The 19,533-nt window shown below is 38.4% G+C and overlaps 1 protein-coding gene across 1 annotated transcript in view; it reads right to left on the bottom strand.

Annotated features, from left to right (window-relative positions):
• Positions 1-2,440: 2,440 nt before the first annotated feature.
• The window catches only part of rest (RE1-silencing transcription factor), a 36,578-nt gene continuing 19,485 nt past the window's right edge, over positions 2,441-19,533 (bottom strand). Inside the window, exons 3-4 of the mRNA XM_048527512.2 lie at positions 15,975-16,058; positions 2,441-9,724 (exon numbers count right to left, since the gene is read on the bottom strand). Coding sequence (XP_048383469.1) covers positions 7,476-9,724; positions 15,975-16,058 — 2,333 coding nt within the window. The 3' untranslated portion in view covers positions 2,441-7,475. The remainder of the gene's footprint in view (positions 9,725-15,974; positions 16,059-19,533) is intronic.

The raw sequence follows: 19,533 nt of genomic DNA, 5'->3' as shown, positions 1-19,533 counted from the left end.
GTGGTGGAAGTAGATTCAAAAGATATATTCAATAATGAATGTTATTAGATATTTGAACATTAAAAACTGTTCTTCTGGGAAGAAAGAGCAGCAGAGTAAGACTAATTGCACAGCTCCACTAAAGAATTGCATGGCCACCTCTTGTGACCTGAAGGCATTAAAGGGATGAGACAGAAACAATATCTAAATAGTATATCTTAAGGAAATTACAGAATATTGAAACTGGCAAGATGTAATGTGGAGTTGCAGAGAGTGCGAATTGATTGAAGGAATCTAAATTCAATGTGAAATCGGCTTCACTCCACAAATAATGAACTGTTCTGCGTTTTCAGCATTTTGTTTCTCTTTAATTAAATAAATCTAAACCATGTATAAGAACAAACCCTAATTCAAAACAATTTTAATGAACAATAATATACCAGTGCACAGTTAAATCTTTCACTGGACAAAGTAAAGTGTATCCCTAGATCAGCAACCTTCAATAAAATATTTACCATGTGTTGATCCAACTGTATAAAAATAGAATGAACCAAAGAAATGGTCATTTACACCAAGTACCTTTCTTCAGCATTTGCATTATGTTTAAACTGACTACAGAGCTGTAGATCATTAACAACTAAGACACATTGTAATCAGGGCAAGGTATGAAACACATTTTTAAAAAATTAGCAATTAACCTATAATTGCAGAAGACTCAGGCATCTAATTCTCTAGCTACAGGGCATTGTCGTGTAAAGGGAAGGAGCTCATGGTCAAAAGATACTCTTCCACTGTGGCAAGTACCCCATTGCTTATGTTTGCAATGCAAGCACTATTAGATTGTAGGCATGTTTAGAATTCAAATTACATGATTAAAATTGAAAGATGATTAACTTATGATTGCTGACATATTTGCCTCAGCCTATAGTGTCTGTTTGTTAATAAGATTTTACCGCAGAAAGACATAGCTATTTTTTTCTTCTCCACCACATTGACAGAACAATGGTAACTGCATCATCTTTACACGGAGCAAGTTCCTAGTTTGTTACGGTAAAGGGAATTGTCAACCAGGAGGAGGCAAAAATCAGTCAAGCCTCCCAAACTGCTCTTATCCACTTTCCAGCAAAAAGCAACACTGGCCTTATTACCTGCCAATAATCAGACTTCTCTTGGGAAGGGTGGTAACTAGCTATGGTGTCAGTGCAAGCACTCATGGCTAAATCAGAAGGTTCAAGTTCCACTCCAGGACTCAAGCAATTAATTTGGGTCAACTGATGCTGAGGAAATCCTACTGTTAAAGAGTTATCTGTTAGATCAGGCATGAAACTGTTTTCCCACCTTCTCTCACAGCTGGAGATAAAACCAATATGCCATTAATTGAAAAGCTATGTAGCTACTCAATGTGTGCCTGTGAATACTTGTCCCTCAATGAGCAACAAAAAGTAAATTATCTGGTCAATACCCCATTGCTGTTTGTAGATGTCTGTTTGGACTACCATATTGCCTATATTATAAGTGATTACTCAAAAATATTTACTTTGCTGTAAAATATGTTGGAATGCCACTAGGACACAAAGTACTCTATTAAAACAAAAATTAGAACTGAATCAACAGAGGCACACAATGATGTATTCTTTATGGATTAGTTTCCAATAACTATTAGGTTGTGGAGATTTTATGTAGTAAAGCTACACTTGCCTTTTGCTTAATGAACTACTGTAAAAGTGTCAGTTTGGCACTCATTTAAGTTATGAGACATCATTTAAAAATCATTATTTTCTACACGTGTTTGTGGCATTTTAAAGATCAATGCACTTGAATCCTCACATCACCTTGGGCATCATTCTGATTAACTTTCAGTCTGAAATGGATACCCTCACATTTGCTAATATTGAACTTTATCTGTCACAGTTTTGCCCTCAAATCCATGGGCTTCTACCCTAATTACCAGACTCTTACATAGGACTATATATGGACTTCCTGAAGGCATTTTATAAACAACATCCACGGACATTCCCCTATCCACTACCTCAGTCACCTCTTTAAAAAAAAATTCAATGAGGTTGTCAGACAAGACCTACTTGTCATGAATCCATGCTAGCTGCATCTGACTACTGAAATTTTGAGGTGTTCGGTTACCCACCATATCTTTGGTTACAGGCTCCAACAATTTTCCCACCACAGATGAACAGGAAAGATATGGTCAGTTTTCCAGTTCAGAGACTTGGTATGTAGGGAACTCAAAGATTATACTTAGGCCATCTACAATGTGCTCCGCTATTTCCTTTAATACCCTTGTATGTAACTGATGCCCTAAGCTCTAGAACATAGGTATTTTAACACAATGAACTCTAAATGTAGGTGTGCATCAGTTGATACTGCATGTTGACCTAGTTTGAAGGAAAAAAGGTAGATTGAGCTGAAAACAAATCCAAAATGAAAGGCACACGCAATTGAGCTCTCAAAACTTTAATGCAGCAAATGTTTTGCTAAATACTATGATGCTTTTTAGAAAGTTACAGAAAGAAATTAGTTTTTGTTTCAACCTTAGTTAACAAAAAGGCAGATAGTGAAAAATATCCTCTTTATACACATAGTCTTTGTACTAAAACTGTGACAGTTTATTCTGTCCAATACAACTGTCGGAGTCATTTTCTTTGACAAACATTTACCCTTGAAATCAAAATTCTATTTATTAATCTGAAAAAAGAATGAAGTACAGTAGTACGTTATCTATTAAACTTTGGTATCTTCAGAAAAACAGAAGTATTGCACAGATAATGCTGTAAAACAATTCTGAATTACTAATAAGCTTCCATTTTAATCCAGCACCAATAGCAGTGCTTTTGTACAGAACAGCCAAAATATTTCATGAATCATGCTGTAGAGGTCTCTTAGAGCAGTGACTGCTATAATGTCTGCATGCTTCCTATTATTTTGGCAGTTATCCAGTTTAAAAGTTGCTCAAAGCTAAATATTAGCCTACTGGTTTTCTGCAGGGTTCCTGCCTATTCTCATTAGCCATCCTTCCTCATTGGTATCTCTGTACACACCTCATTTCTAACTACTCAACAAATATGTTACCCTGCATACTAAATTTGCCGTGTTCTGTGCTAAGACTGCATATGTTCTGTGATATTATTCTAACCCAAGAGAAGGTGGACCATTACGCTAATGACTGGAGTTGTTCAGAGAGCAGCTTTCTCAAGGGCAACAGGTGCTAACCCTACCAGCAACATTTACACCCAGTGAACACATAAAATTAGTCAAATGCTTAATAACCAACAATTCTTGTTAAATATGCCTTCAACAACTTGGATAATTATATGATTCCTCCCCTCCTCCACCTACACCAAATAATATGATTTCGACTCCCTTCCAATAAAAGAAGCTCCACCAGATTATTGCTGGCAAAGTGAAGTTAACTATGACTAAACTGCAGACCGAAACACATTTGTTTTTGTTATATTTTACAATGTCTACGTTGAGATGTCAAAGACCCAGCCAAAATTGCATGTTCTTGGACTTAATATAAGGAATACTCCATTTTCCAACAACATTTTTACAGTTCAAAATCAACAAATATTTTGAAATGACAGCCACCACCACCACCAGACACTGCTGCAGTGAGGTTTTAAGACACTAGTGCATGTATTATATTCCTCAGTTTGTTGAAAACCAGTTCACTGACTTCACCACAAGGGCCAAATCCAATTCTTTCTTCACCTGACATCAGCACCAATGTATTTCACAAGGAGTTAATGATCAGAAGTAGCACCCTGAGAAACTTTATTCCCTAAACTAGGAGCTCCCTCAAGGTCTTTAAGTATTTAAACAGCCTCCACTACAGCACAGTCTTGAAATTAAAACTGACTTTGCTTGGGACTATGTGGCTCAGCTATTCATTGAGGTAACTTGTGGAAAAGAGCACAGGAACAACTGTCACATGAGTTGTGTCTTAGATCATGGTCAAACAGCTGTTATGCTCTCAGATTTAATGCAGTTTGAGTGCTCTGCTTTTCCAACCAATTCTAAAGGCAAACTGATTACAAAAGGAACATAGTCATTTATTCCATTACACATTCTGTTTTAACAAGAACATGGCAATTAGGCTGCTAAGCCAACATCTCTCATTCAATTCTCTCATCCTCTCCTGGTAAATTCCAGTGCCAGCACATAAATTAGTTGGCTTTGTAGCAAATATGCTCACTGTGAGTAGCAGTTGTATTTTTTGAGTTTAGAACAGGATCATTACCTAAGCCATGGGCCCTCAAGAGCTGATGTCCTGTAAACCTCGCTACCCAATCTGTTTTAGAAAAGGTGTTTGATAGTTCTGCCTCAGCAACTCTGCTTTCACTGCCGGGAGGCTGTTTCCAGAGGTGACGGATTTAAGATAACTGGAAGAAGAAACAGGAAAGGAAGAAAATTTTCTTTATACTTGTTATAATCTAAAACACACAGCCTGAAGGAACAATGGAAGAGATTCGATAGTAGCTTTCAAAAGGATTGAAGATATTGGATACCTGCAAATAAACGTGTACAGAGATGTGGGGAACTAACAGAAGAATGGCAGGTGTTAAATTTTTCAAAGTTGTCACTGACGCAATGGGCTGCAAGATTCCAATAATACCAAAATAGGCAGAATATCATGAACACAAAAGCTAAATCTACAGGAATTCCTACTGTCATTGGCCACTGTAATTCAAATGTTTGCATAGAAACTGAACAAATGTTTGAAATTCTAGATATGTCATTTGACATTTTTAATATTACACGACGCAGAAATTCAACACTTTGCAAGGCTTTCAAAATCGGATGGTAATAGCAGGTCGCTCCCAGCATTCTTACATTGGATCAAGATTTTTGAGTGCGATGAAGATAATTATTGAGTGTGCAAGTATTTTCCCTTTAATAAATTTGGAAAAAACAAAGCTGCTGTCTATTATTGAAAATATCACAGTTCACACTTGGTTATGCAGAAGCTTTAATTAATTAATTAATGGCTGCCCAGTAAATCGCGTGCAGGTTTTTCTAAATCCACAGCTTCTCATCAAAGATCAGAAAAACAGGCAAGTTCCCTTTCACTCACCTACTCCAATCCTCTAGATTTTTCAACTTTTGCCATGCCCAAGTGAAACAAATGTACCTGGATACAGAACACAAAAATCTCCCTTTTTATGGAAGTTTTATTCTTGAATAAATTGTACAACATAGTTATTGCTCTTGTGACGATCTCATTACTAGGGAGCTGGCAAAAAAAAAATCAAACGGCAAAGCTTTATTGCTGAATTGAATAGTAGCTACTGTGCATTTTTCCTTTCTACTTTATTTTGCACAACATGGAAATCTGGAATTGGAAACTATTGTTTTTTTAAAAATTACATCTCAGCTAACCCAGATCCTGCTAAAGTGGCTTTTTCTGGAGAGTGAGTAAGATTCAAAGTTGGACACAAATCTTCGACTGTGACAAACAGCAGTTTCTAATTATATTAAGCAAACAATATTTATCTATTGTCATGTGCTATCTATCTCCAACAGGAGATACAGGGTTGCTGGTGTATCTATTAGCATTTTATTCCCAAAATGAGGATGTTAAGTAGTATTTTAGAACTGAAAAGCACAAACATGCTTCATATTAGCATGAGCAGAGCCTCCGGACCTCTTACAGCATTCATTATTAAAACTATAATATCACAGATTTTTAACTGTAATCATGTTTTAGTACAAATGTTACAGTACAGAAGTGAATTCAGAACTTGTAATAAGAGTACCACAAACAATAAACAAATTACAGTTAAAAATCTACGTGAACTTAAGTTGTAATTTGATCACAGATATATGAGTATGTCAACATGATTGTCAAAGCAAAGAAAATGTTTTTCAGCATTTAAACTGTTTTCCATATTCTTTAACAAAAGTGGCTACTCCAAACAGTTTACACATCATCAAGTCATAAGAAAAAAAACACAAGGTAATCACAGTAATTTGTGTTCTTTGGCCATACCAACTCACTAAGTAAATCAGAGGTGAGCAAATCTTTCAAAGCATTGCATTCCAATAATTCTGTCAGGTCTACAGAATCAACAATGTGTAAGCAGGGGACTAAGAATTGAGTGCAACATTAAAAATGCGACAGGTCCTTGCACGAGAAAAGGGCCATTACGCATGGTGCACTGATTAGAAACAGATTACCTCACTAATTGGGACAAAATCAATTCCACATATAACAACTGATCTACAAATGATCACAAGGCAAGTCTAGGTTGCCAACAGCTCTATGTGCTACAACACAGAATGCTGGCAAGATAGCACACTTGAAATATAGCTCTTCAACTAAAAAAGGATGCAAGACAGTGATTTTTACACCTCTGCTTATTTGGGATGCTTGACATTCACCTTTTGAAAACTGTGTCAATGCTCAATACAGGTGGAACATATTTTAGCAGGACAATTTCCCCCCCCCCCACCCCCAACAGTTTGTTGCACAGTGGTTTGGTTAATTGTCAAGTCCCAAATGCTGGTTAAACATACAAATATAAAAACATGATACAGAAAAAAACATTACTATATATAAACTACCACTATTTAATCATATTGCATAGTTGATTACTTATATCGTGCAATTTTATAAGCTGTAAAGCACCATATTGGATCAATTTCCTCTGTGGCTGCTGAGAACTGTTTGCTACAAACTCCTAAATAAATTTTATGGCCTGTAACATTAGCTATTTGAGATGTGACATCATCTTACAAAGTGCTCACTCAGTGACTTGAATGAAAAGGAGGATATTTTAACGTTACCTTGAAAATGCTCTCTGAACTGTCAATGTAAAAATATTTGTTATGATTTAAAACTAAAATGGGAAAACTGTGATATTGCCAATGTAAATCTATGAAAATGGGCTAATTCCACACATTGTACACCAAGATTAAAATGCACTTTCAACACAAATGCATTAAATGCCCACAAAATGCAAAACTGCTCAATGAGAGGACTTCATTTTAACATTGCCAACAGAAATATCCAAATCAAACACTTGACACAATTTATTTCATTCAACCACTACTTTGAGTTTTTAAATTATGAACGGCTATAATAATCGTGTATCAGCTTAAACCCTGGGTCATGTAAAAACAGAAAATAAATTCAATGTCCAGTGTTACCAAGTATTTACAATGGGGTGGAACAGAATCAAGGAAATGAAATAAATTTTTTGAGTAATAATAGTGCAATGACAATTCAAAATCAGTGGTGATTAAACTGCTACAAAGCATGATTAATATATTTAGCCACCATGTGTGAATGAATGCTGTTGTACTACCTCGCAAATATGAGCCAGAAACTTGGAAGAGCAGGAAATACATGCAGTTACAGCAATAAACAGTTCTGAGGGATTTGGCAAAATATTCCAAAGCCAATTGCATTCGTATGAACTGTATCACTTCATAGCAATTATTAATATTCTGGGAAAGCTTGCCAAATCTCAAGACTCTGCTCATTCTTGGCCTTTAGTTGCTTCCTCAAGATAGTACACATTTACCAAGTGGCGGTTAAGGTGCTTGGTAAACTCTCCTTTCACACTGAATATGCGATCACAGAATATGCAAACAAAACTTTCTGGAGTATCCACCACATCTTTTTCTAGTGTTCTTTTGTTGGCCTTGTCATCAGGAATGGACTTTGCTCCATTCAGGCCAGAGTCATCACTTCCTTCTGAATCTTCACTGATATCACTTCCTTCATGGCTGTGAATACCTTCATCTTCATCCATTTCTACCATCTCATACCTGTTCTGCTTTTTGTTCTGATCCGGCTTGCTATTCTGGACCTTATCACCACCAGAATGGAGCTTGTGCTGGTTAGCATCACTATCCTGGATCTCATTAGCACTATCCTGGTGTTTATCGTGGTTAGCTGGAACATTAGCAAACTCTAACTTCTTCTGGTCAGACTGGGCAACCAGCTGCCCACTAGCACTAGCCTGGAGCACCAGCTGCTCACTGGCGCTAGCACGGACCTGCAGCTCATCACCGGCGCTAGCACGGACCTGCAGCTCATCACCAGCACTAGCACGGACCTGCAGCTCATCACCAGCACTAGCACGGACCTGCAGCTCATCACTGGCACTCGCCTGTATCTCCAACTCATCACTGGCACTAGCACGGACCTCCAGCTCATCACCGGCACTCGCCTGGACCTCCATCTTCTCAATGGCATTAGCCTGGTCCTCCACCTCTTCAAGGGCATTAGCCTGGTCCTCCATCTGTTCAATGGTGTTAGTCTGGACCTCCATTGGTTCAACAGCACTAGCCTGGACTGACATTTGCACACTGGCGGTAGCCTGGACTGCCATCTGTTTGCTGGCATTAGTCTGGTCCTCCATCTGGTGATCAATGCAATTCTGGTCTTTAATTGGATTGTACGAGTTAGGAAATTCAATACTGCTCACCTGAACAGCCCTTTCTCGTTCAAAATCAGAAGCTAACCTGGATTCTTCACTCATCTCTTTCGAATCTGTAATGCACGCTTTGGCTGAGTTAGTTACATATTTTTTCTTCCCAGAAGTATGAGAAGGAATCCAAATTTGTTCTGTGTTAGCTACAGGAGGTTCTTCTACAGAAAGCAACTCACTTTTGTTCATCTTTTTAATAAACATTTGTTCCTCTGATTTAGAGTCAGTTAACTGATCGGGAGACATTTGGGGCTCTTTTGAGATTGTTGTTAACATTCCACAGGTACTTTTTGCTGACTGCATATCATTTTGTTCAACAGCAGTGTTCACAGAAATTTCAGTCATCAGAATATCCAACATTGGTTCTGAACCTTGGGTGTCTCTCTTATGCACATCTTCAGCACTAGGATTACTAAATGAAGAGCTCCTGGAGTAATCGCTTTTCTTTTTCAACAGATTTTGCTGATGTTCAGGCTGATCAGGTTTCTTACTCTTTTCTGAATCATCAGCAGAAATTATAGGAGTATTTTTATTTCTTTTGTGTTTCTTCTGACTCTGCTTGCATTTAAGATTTTTCTTGTGCAAAGACTTTTCTAATTTGACTTTGCTTCTCTTTGATTCACGATCAACAGACTCTTTAGCTTTCCATACTTTCCTCTTTTTCACCTCTGTACAGGTCTCAACTGCAGACTTCTCCTGCAAAGACACATCTGTTGAGCAAATCTTTCTTTTGCTACCCTTTGTTTTCCTGACCTTCTCTGCATTTGTTTCCCTTTTTTTTGATGGGATCTTGTTATCAGAAACTTTATGATTTCGTGTCTTCATCCTTTGAGTCTTTAAAGTGAAACCTTGCTCCTTTGACACAGCGGCGCTTTTTTCGGGCTTGGGAGAAATCTTCTCCTCTGGATTTTCAGCTCTTTTAGGTTGCAGCTTGTCTGACATTTTCTTTCCCATTTTCGTAACAGGAATGTCTAATTCAACACGCTTGGTGCGCAGCTTCACCTTTGATACATCCATAGTAATATCACTGCAGTGCGGATGCTTGGACTTTATGTGATACTGCAAGTTGCATTTTTTGGAAGCTGCATACTCACAGACAGGGCACAGAAACTGACGTGGATTCACATGGAGCTCAACGTGCTTTTTGAAGTTGCTGCGATCAGCTGTTTTGTATTCACAGTGAGGACAAGTTAAAGGTTTGGGTCCATTGTGAACTTGCCTGGCGTGCCGTGTCACTTCATGCTGGTTTGAAGCTACGTAGTTGCATTGATCACATTTAAATGGCTTCTCACCTGTTGAAATACACCAATAGAAACATTTAGTTACTGACGGTGCATTGCAATAAAGCATTCACTGACCCTTCCGATAGTGTAACATGATTGTCAGCGAATTGGTCTGGAACCCTATATTTAACTGAATTAAAATCTGAAACAACTAATTATTGTATTTCAAATTATGATGTATTTCAGAGTGCATTTACTTTGAAGAGAGATTTAATGCTGTCACCAGTGACACAAGGCGCACATGAAATTTCAACTTCTACTAATTTTACAATGAAGTCCTGGAATGATCTTAGAAATTTCTTAATTTTTATTGCTATCTTATCCAAACATCCATTTACGGATCACTTAGATTAGATTAGATTCCCTACAGTGTGGAAACAGGCTCTTCGGCCCAACAAGTCCACACTGGCCCTTGAAGCATCCCACCCAGACCCATTCCCCTATCACCCACACACCCCGAACACGACGGGAAATTTAGCATGGCCGATCCACCTAGCCTGCACATCTTTGGACTGTGGGAGGAAATCTCAGCACCCGGAGGAAACCCGTGCAGACACGGGGAGCTGGGCTGTTAAAAATCCTTTTAATAATGAAGTTAAAATTATTTTGAAGGTACTCATTCTAGGAATTCACTTCATCTGAAGCCACCCAAATCATTTTAATGTTTTAGGTCCCAGTACCATAACATCAACATAAACAAAGTATACAAAGGACAATTCAAAACTACAGATTCACAGATACTGAAAGATTATGAAAATTCACTGACATGATAATTCAAGATTAGGCACATGCATATGTACTATATGGCCAAACACGTACCAATAATATGCATATGCTACTTTCAGTAACCATTGAATTCAGTCATCATTATACTACCAAAATGCTTGAATGAGGCAGTTTAAACATTATTTAGGATCTTTCGATAATATCAGATTTAACTATAACGACACTTGAGGAAACTTTCAAAATAAGAACTTCAAAATGTATTCAGTATTATAACAGAATTTTTTTGCATTTGTTATAAAACATAGTAAAAGTTATATTGATATATTTACTCTAAGTGGTCACATATCACTCAGGTTTTCTTTAAAATTTATACAATGTTTACAGGCAAATATATCGGACCTTTGCTGACATGGTACCTCATTCCCAAAGCGGTTAACACCCAGCACAACAGAGTCATGCTCTTGAGATACAGGTGGGCTGTGGATCATGGGAGCTTCAGATTTTATAATGTGCCGATCATGTAGTGTATTCGTAGTTAATAGCTAACAATTAACACAGGTTCTAGTTTCCTTTCAATCACCTCTCCAGTAAGGTAGTTTAAGCACCTGGGATTGGACGGGATGTTCTGCATTGCAAAGCTGAAGAAAAACTGACTGGTAATTGCCCGACCACTAGCAAAATGCAGCAGTTCAAAAGAACCAAGACTGGCCTTGGAATCGCAGGGGATACAGCTTCAGATCAAATGGATTTTCTTCCTGAATAGCAGGGATTCTAGCTAGCACATCATCTCTCCTCAGCCACTAAAAGCCAAGCAACCTGTCCTCAAATGACAGGGCATCTTCTTGTGAAACAAGAAAGGGCAGGAAACTGGAGGCAGAATAGGCAACATTCATTAAAGAGTTAAGACAGGTATAGACATGATAGACTCAATGGACTCATACTGAATTGTAGCTTTTACCATACTAAAAAAAAAGGCAAAGTACAAAATCAGACTGAATAATGTAGGAATATATCATGCCAGATAACTTTGATACCTACCAATACTGACCATAAAGTAAAACGTGCCATAACAGAATGGAATCAAAAGTCATCTGGTCCAGTGAAGGCATTGTAGGGAAATGGAAATCAACATATAATGAGTAGCAGCTTTACCACACCATTTAGAAAAAAATGCAGTACAGAAGAAAACTGCGCATAAAAGCAATGATAACATTTCACCTGGCATAATATTATATTCAACAGCTTAATGGAGAATTTCACATTTCACTATGAACTAAGAAATCCATACCAAAAATAAGGCAATCCACCTCAATGTGATGATGAGAAAGATACCTGTAATCTGAAAATGAAATTCATTTGTTGGGTTCAATAAAGTCAACCAAGTACGATTTGACTGGATTATCTTCAATAACCTCACGCCAGAACTTTCTCAACACAAGAAAGTGCATTTGCATTTTCTTTGTAAATCATTTCATTTGATATTTGATCAAGCATTTGCATTTTGTGGAAGACATGTGACTCAGCAAACAACTCACTCCAATTACAAAATGTGAGGCTGGATGAACACAGCAGGCCAAGCAGCATCTCAGGAGCACAAAAGCTGACGTTTCGGGCCTAGACCCTTCATCAGAGAGGGGGATGGGAAGAGAATTCTGAAATAAATAGGGAGAGAGGGGGAGCGGACTGAAGATGGATAGAGAAGAAGATAGGTGGAGAAGAGAGTATGGGTGGGGTGGTAGGGACGGGATAGGTCAGTCCGTCCTTGACCTGTCCGTCCTCCCCGGACTGACCTATCCCGTCCCTACCTTCGCACCCATACTCTCTTCTCCACCTATCTTCTTCTCTATCCATCTTCAGTCCGCTCCCCCTCTCTCCCTATTTATTTCAGAATTCTCTTCCCATCCCCCTTTTCTGATGAAGGTCTAGGCCCGAAACGTCAGCTTTTGTGCTCCTAATATGCTGCTTTGCCTGCTGTGTTCATCCAGCTCCACACTTTCTCTCAGGCCTATTGCAATAGCGACATTTAACACAAACTGGAGGAACAACTTCCTACCTTTCATCCAGGTACCTTACAGCCTTCAGGACTCAAGATTGAGTTTAAATATTTCAGAATGTGGTAACTCCCTCCCTTGTTTGCTCCCTTCCCCCACATTCCTAGGTCTTGCGCTGTACGGACTGCTCCCTGAACAGCCAATCCATTTTCAAATATTTACACTGTAGTTGAACATCCCTCCTAACTATTATTCCTCTCCTGGTTCATCATCAGCAATCTTTCCACAACTATCCCTTTTTCGTGCTCTCAGGACCATCTCCATGTACTCTATTCCTAGACCCAACCCCTGCCAAAACCCACCACCACATCAGCATAAATTTTACCCTCTGCAGCTATCTTCAGTTCTAACAAAGGGTCACTGGGTTCAAAGTATTAACTCTGCTTTCTCTCTAAGATGACGCCAGACCTTGTGTTCCTACAGCCATGTTTTTGTTTCAGATTTCCATCATCTGCAGTTCTGTGTTTACTTTGCCTAACCCTTTGTTAGATTTTTAAATGAATGAAAGCAGCCTGAAGATCTGAAATTAAGTCCCAACTAAGGCCTCAATAGAGATCAGAACCGTCAACCTGTAGGTTATTGTTGAAATAGGAGGCAGTCACTCTAATGCCCTCTACTTCCAGCGGACACTTCGGGTCAGTTACTGATACATCCCAAGGTTCAGCACCATTTTCACCACAGCAGTTTTGGGAAGCAGCTATCACATGACAGGAAATAGGCAAACCTTTCTGCCCTGGAGCCACATTCAAATGTATTGTAAAGAGTGAATTTATGTAATTAGCTTCTGTCTCAGTCCAGAACATTTTCTGTGCTATTTTACACAACAGCCAGATGCTAGGTGTCAACACCTCAAACATTATCTTTAATTTTCATGTTGGCATCACTGGCAAGGTCAGCATTTTGACCAACCCTAACTGTCCTTTAGTTGATAAAACTGAGTGGCCTGCAAAACAATTAATGAACTGAATCTTTCCTGGTCAGGATCAAGCAAGCTGGAAGGCAAAAATTGGGATAAACACTGCAGCCCATGAATTCATTATTGCTCTTTTGAGAAGTTTCCAAATAATCACCTTTTTGGCAAACCTATATTAGTTGAAAGGAACAACAAAGAGAAAATAAAGAGTCTTTCCCTGTGATGAGCTCTGTGAAAACAGTTGCCAAAAATATTGGAAGCAGAATTTAGTTATATATCCTGAATGGAAGTGATAGCTTCTTGGGCATTGATCGTGGTGGATAATATATAGAATCACACAGCAATATAGTAGGCTGTGCCTGTTCCCCTTCTCATGAGAATTTTTAAGTACTGGTGAGTGAATGAGGTTCAGAGATAACTACACAAATTATCCGGGCAATCAGTAGTTCTCTCAATCATTTGATGTTAGTTTTATTCCAGTTGCATTTGATGTTGAATAAATGAGGAAGAATTAACATTTTGCTATGTGTAAAAGACAACTAGGGATGCTGTAAATCCCATATGATTTCTTTCTAAGAACTTGCAACTCATTTCCCTCCTTCTCAGCAAAGCTGTCACAGAAGCACTGACCTGTTAAAGTTTCATCATTGCTGGCTACTCTTCTAACAGCTTAATCAATTTGCCATCTTTTTGTGTGAAAGTGTTAGCAGGCAATTCAACTAAGTGTTGGACAGCATGTCCAAACTGTCCTCATGTGCACTTCCAATGGGGACCACAACAAATTGACACAGTTACAGGATGGTGTTTATCTTCTTGATATAAGGGTAGCAGGGGAGTAATAGCATTCCTGACACCATCCAAGGTGGTATCAATTAACCCAAAGTGACAGGGATCAACTCTAGGATCTTTAGCTGCTCCCCAGCTTTTGCAACTAAATCAATACATACTGATAATTAATATTTAAATGCTACTTTTTAAAACAAAGAAGGAAACTCAAAAAATTAAGTCAAAAAGAATGTTGAACTCAACAAGTGCAATAAAAAACAGAAATAGTACATCTTTAACCACAGTATCATCAACCTTTACTATGGAACGATACATCCAGATATCAACTGCTCAAATGTTCAGAGAGAAAAACATTAACATTTCCTGTCCTGACGGTGTAACTAAGTAATAAACAACTCAGTGATGCATTCCAAATAAAACCTACAGTTGTGAAAATACTTGGAAAAGTAAGTGCATCCTTTTAAAACATACAAAAACAGAATTTGTATTAATAAACTTGTGTATACATAAAACAGATTATTGAACACCATTCATTTAACTTTATGGCAAAGATTACGGAGGCCAATTTCTGAACAAAATCAGTAAGTTTTGTGGACTCCCTTAATTGGCACATTTGCTCAATTATGTTTAAAAAAGATACATGCACGTGATACAATAAATAAAATACTTATTTTAAAAATAGTCATGTCTGCTGCTCAAAAGCACTGCAAAATAAAGCACAAGCCAGTAGGTCCAGGATTTGGTTTGTGTCATGTCAGCTGTTCCCTTCTTAGCCACTTCAACTGGCCCAAGCATCACTCCGTTTATAGAGGGTAAAACAAAATCAACAACCTCAACAGAATCTAAACAAAAACCATATCAAAAGGCAGAACAGGCCTCATCTAAAACATCTTCAAAGGTTGAAATACACATTGTCAAGGATTACTCTGAGTAAAGATATAAAAGTTGAATATCCATAAAAGTAATCACTGGGGAATACAACAACTATATTAAAAATAACTTAGGAGTATAACTGAGTATATATGAGTATAACTGAAACAACTGGTACAGCAAACTTTGTTTTAACAGGCACATTATCATTCGGCATTCTTGATAAGCCTGCAAACAAAATCTCAAATACCACAATGTCTGAGTGCTACCAATAAAGTACAACACTGAAGTATATACCTGCTGCATTATGTTTCTATTACTTACTGTATGTTTTTACATCAACTTTAGATGGTTATTGACATTTTTACACAGGTTTTTTGAGGGATGTTGATGTCTTGAAGCTTCACTTGGTCAGGGTTTACTGCAGTTATGCATACCTCTTGATTATCTGGAATATTTGATTAAGTGGCACACTCCTAGTCCCATATGTACAAGTCAATAAAACGTTTGCTGTACTAATTGCTCATTCTTAGCCCATGATGGTGTTGCTTAGATTTTTTTGTAAAATGTTGACAGCAACTTTCATAAAACTGAGTGGCTTTCCAGGCCCTTTCAAGGCAGTTAAGATGCAACCACGCAGATGAGAGTCTAGAGAGAGATGAGCACCATCAGACAACAATATCAGATTACCTTCCTAAATGGGCATGAGTGAACCTGTTGTTCTTGGTAATTTTTACTGATACTAGTCTGAAGACCTTTTTTTCAAAAATGAATTCAAATTCTGAAGCTGCTATGGCTGTATTTAAACCTTCTAGATGGGTAGCTCCTTTCACAAAGATACAATATTCTGCATCCTTTCACATCACCTGGAATTATCACAAAACACAGTTCACTCACCACTAATTATACTAACCTGAATGTGTGCGCATGTGTCTGGTCAGATGGGTTTTCTGAGAACTTGAGTAAGGACACTGTGGACATTTATAAGGTTGTTCACCTGCAAGATAAGTGTACTGACATTAAAAGGAGAATGTAACTCCACTTAAAAGAACTAAAAACTTCACACAGAGTACACAAAACATACCATGGAAACTTCAGCAACTGAACACAGAGGGTCTTGGCAACTTATTTCTATCTGGCTTCTATTTCTCACACGAGTATGCTGTATGGGCCTGAAAGTTTGCAAAATGTGGTTCCTGGTGTGGCTGCCAATTTGTTGACTAAATACCAAATCAGAATACCAAGATCATACCAACAATTGAGGGTAAATAAAAGTTGACAATATGGATTTAATGCTTATCAATATCCTTTCAAGGCTCTAATTCAGTCTTATGGAGATTTCAAAAACTAAGGTTGCCCTGCTTACACAAACAGAACCTTCTGAAGCAGGTATTGTTTCATCAGGATGACACAACATTGCTTTGTGTGTCACACCAACAAAGTTAGCTTGGCATCTCCAGATATGACAATTCAGACTACCACATAGAATTTTAGAAGAGAACTCTGAAAACTATGATACAACTACAGACATATTGTACAAAACACAGCAAACTTTCGCAACCTTCGGATCTCACAACAAGACTTCACAGCCAATGAAGAAGTTCAGCCACTTTTCTAAAATGGGACCACAACAACTACTGTTCACATAGCAAGGCTCCAAAAACAGCAAAAACCTGACAATCTGCTTTTGCTGTCAAAACATTAAAGTATAAATATTGTCTAGAACAACAGGTAAATTCTTCCATTCTTCCCTGAAACCGTACCATGGATCCTGGTTAATAAAGCTCATTCGTGAACTTTCCTCAAACTTTCTAAATTAGTCTTCTAAACTTTTCATGTATACTCTACTAATACTAAGTCATACTTAAGTTTCCTGCAAAACCCATCAGCATAATCCAAACGTAGAACAGATCGGTCTTAAAGGCTTAGAGTGTGAAATTGGTTACATAACCAATGGTACCTTAAAGCGTTCTCAGAGCGTAAATACATCAAAAACTACTTCAAATTGACAGAAGATGATTTTGGATTTTATTTTGAGGGGTTGGGGAATGCAATTAATTAGCACACGGCTCTGTCACAACATTTTTAATTCATTCATTTAAATTTCACCACAGATAGAAAGGGAAATTGTGACTTTCTCACAAAGGGCTGACTCAAGATGAAGGCTACCAGAAAGAAAACTTTTAGTTTGGACAGGGCAAACAACTAGGGAACAAACATTAAACAGAAGATATGAGACAATTTGAAGAAGTGAGTCTGACAGATCCCGTTGGCCTTGAAGGTAATAGGACAGGTAAACAAGCCAATAAAGAAAACATACTAAATGCTTTCCTTTATTGGGTGAAATGTAGAATACAAAAGCAGGGATATGAGAACTGCATAACGCACTGGTTGGGCCACAGCTGGAATTGTGGACAGCTTGCCAGACACTACATGTCAGAAAAGACATAATTCTCTATGATCAAGAAAAGCCAAGCAATTGCTAACTTGAAGCACTGCTGCACCCAAACCCATCACTAACAGACTGTCCCTGAATTGCTTCATAGATTAGCTCTGACGGATATCTATAATTCAAATTAATTGCTTAAGTTATAAAACATCTAGATGCCGTGAATGCTCCTTCATAAGGGGCAAATCAGTCCACAGTAACTACTTTCCAATATCAGTGGAGGTGTGCCTACACCAACTGGGCTGCAGTTCTTCAAGAGCAGCTCAGCAAAGTTAGAACAAGATCTGAGACAAGGTACTTTTATTTTTACAATGGGTAAACCACTTAAGACTGTGATGAGAAGAAATTTCTTCACCCAGAGAGTTGAGAGCCTGTGGAATTCACTACCACAGAAAGCAGTTGAGGCCAAAACATTGTGAGATTTCAATGAACTGTCAGATAGAGCACCTGGCATTAAAGGAAACAAACGGATAAGGAGAAGGGGGAAGAGGAGAAGCAGGAAGAAGCTATTAATTTAGATGATCAGCCATGATCATTATGAATGATGGAATAAGCTTGAAGGGCCAAATGACCTCATGCTCCTACTTTCTGTCTCTATCAGAGCTGTAAATGGGGTGCTCCAAAATGTTTTCTGTTCCCAACTGAAAAGGGATGAACTCGTCTCCCTTGTTTATTCATCAATTCCCTCAGCTGGTTGGAACAACGTCAATTTATAAAGGATGCTTTTCCATGTGGATACATTTCTCCCAGACTACGTGTTTTAAAAAGGAGCCAACTTAGCATGGTTTTCCTGAATTACCAAAGATTGGGTTTACTAATTACTACATGCAAGAAGAAATATTAACAAAACGTATATACATGCACAGTAGAAAAGAAATTCTGAAATTTAAAAAATATAAATATTGTTACACAGTTTGTTCCTGAAATGTAAGTGCAATAAGACAATGTTGCAGCCTTTATTCGGTTACATTAATAGGAGTGAAATTGGCAGTTCAACAATCGATTTTTGAGATTCTTGGTTTGTGGGCTGAGGTTCCTTTGCCCTGCATCCTTCTTAAAATTGGCTTGTAACACTGAGTCAGAGAGTTCATTCCTTGTTTTACCTACAGTGCTGGCGTGCTTACTGTTCATTCATGAGCTGTGACTTTCACAGGAGGCAGATAAACATGCTGTTAAATAAGATAAGAGCCCATGGATTTGGGGCAAAGTACTGGCATAGATAGAGGACTAGCTGCCTGGGAAGGGCTACGTGTGGGGTTAAGGGGTATTTTTCAGGATGGCAGCCAGTGACTAGTGGAGTTACACAGGAGTCAGTGTTGGGACCACAACTAACTCGTCATTGTCTACAGGAATAGTGCCAGATGACTGGAGGATAGCAAATGTGGATCCCCTGTTCAAGAAGGGGAGTAGAGACAACCCTGGTAATTATAGACCAGTGAGCCTTACTTCACTTGTTGGTAAAGTGTTGGAAAAGGTTATAAGGGATAGGATTTATAATCATCTAGAAAAGAATAAATTGATTAGGGATAGTCAGCACGGTTTTGTGAAGGGAAGGTCATGCCTCACAAACCTTATTGAGTTCTTTGAGAAGGTGGCCAAACACGTAGATGAGAGTAAACCGGTTGATGTGGTGTAAATGGATTTCAGCAAGGCGTTCGATAAGGTTCCCCACAATAGGCTATTGTACAAAATGCAGAGGAATGGAATTGTGGGAGATATAGCAGTTTGGATCGGAAATTGGCTTGCTGAAAGAAGACAGAGGGTGGTAGTTGATGGGAAATGTTCATCCTGAAGACCAGTTACGAGTGGTGTACCGCAAGGGCTGGTGTTGGGTCCACTGCTGTTTGTCATTGTTATAAATGACCTGGATGAGGGCGTAGAAGGATGGGTTAGTAAATTTGCAGTCAACACTAAGGTCGGTGGAGTTGTGGATAGTGACAAAGGATGCTGTAGGTTGCAGAGAGACATAGATAAGCTGCAGAGCTGGGCTGAGAGGTGGTAAATGGAGTTTAATGCAGACAAG

Source organism: Stegostoma tigrinum, chromosome 3, assembly GCF_030684315.1.
Source record: "Stegostoma tigrinum isolate sSteTig4 chromosome 3, sSteTig4.hap1, whole genome shotgun sequence".
NCBI lineage: Eukaryota > Metazoa > Chordata > Chondrichthyes > Orectolobiformes > Stegostomatidae > Stegostoma > Stegostoma tigrinum.
Note: the sequence above shows the minus strand (reverse complement) of the source record. Positions and strands in the feature narration are given on the sequence as shown.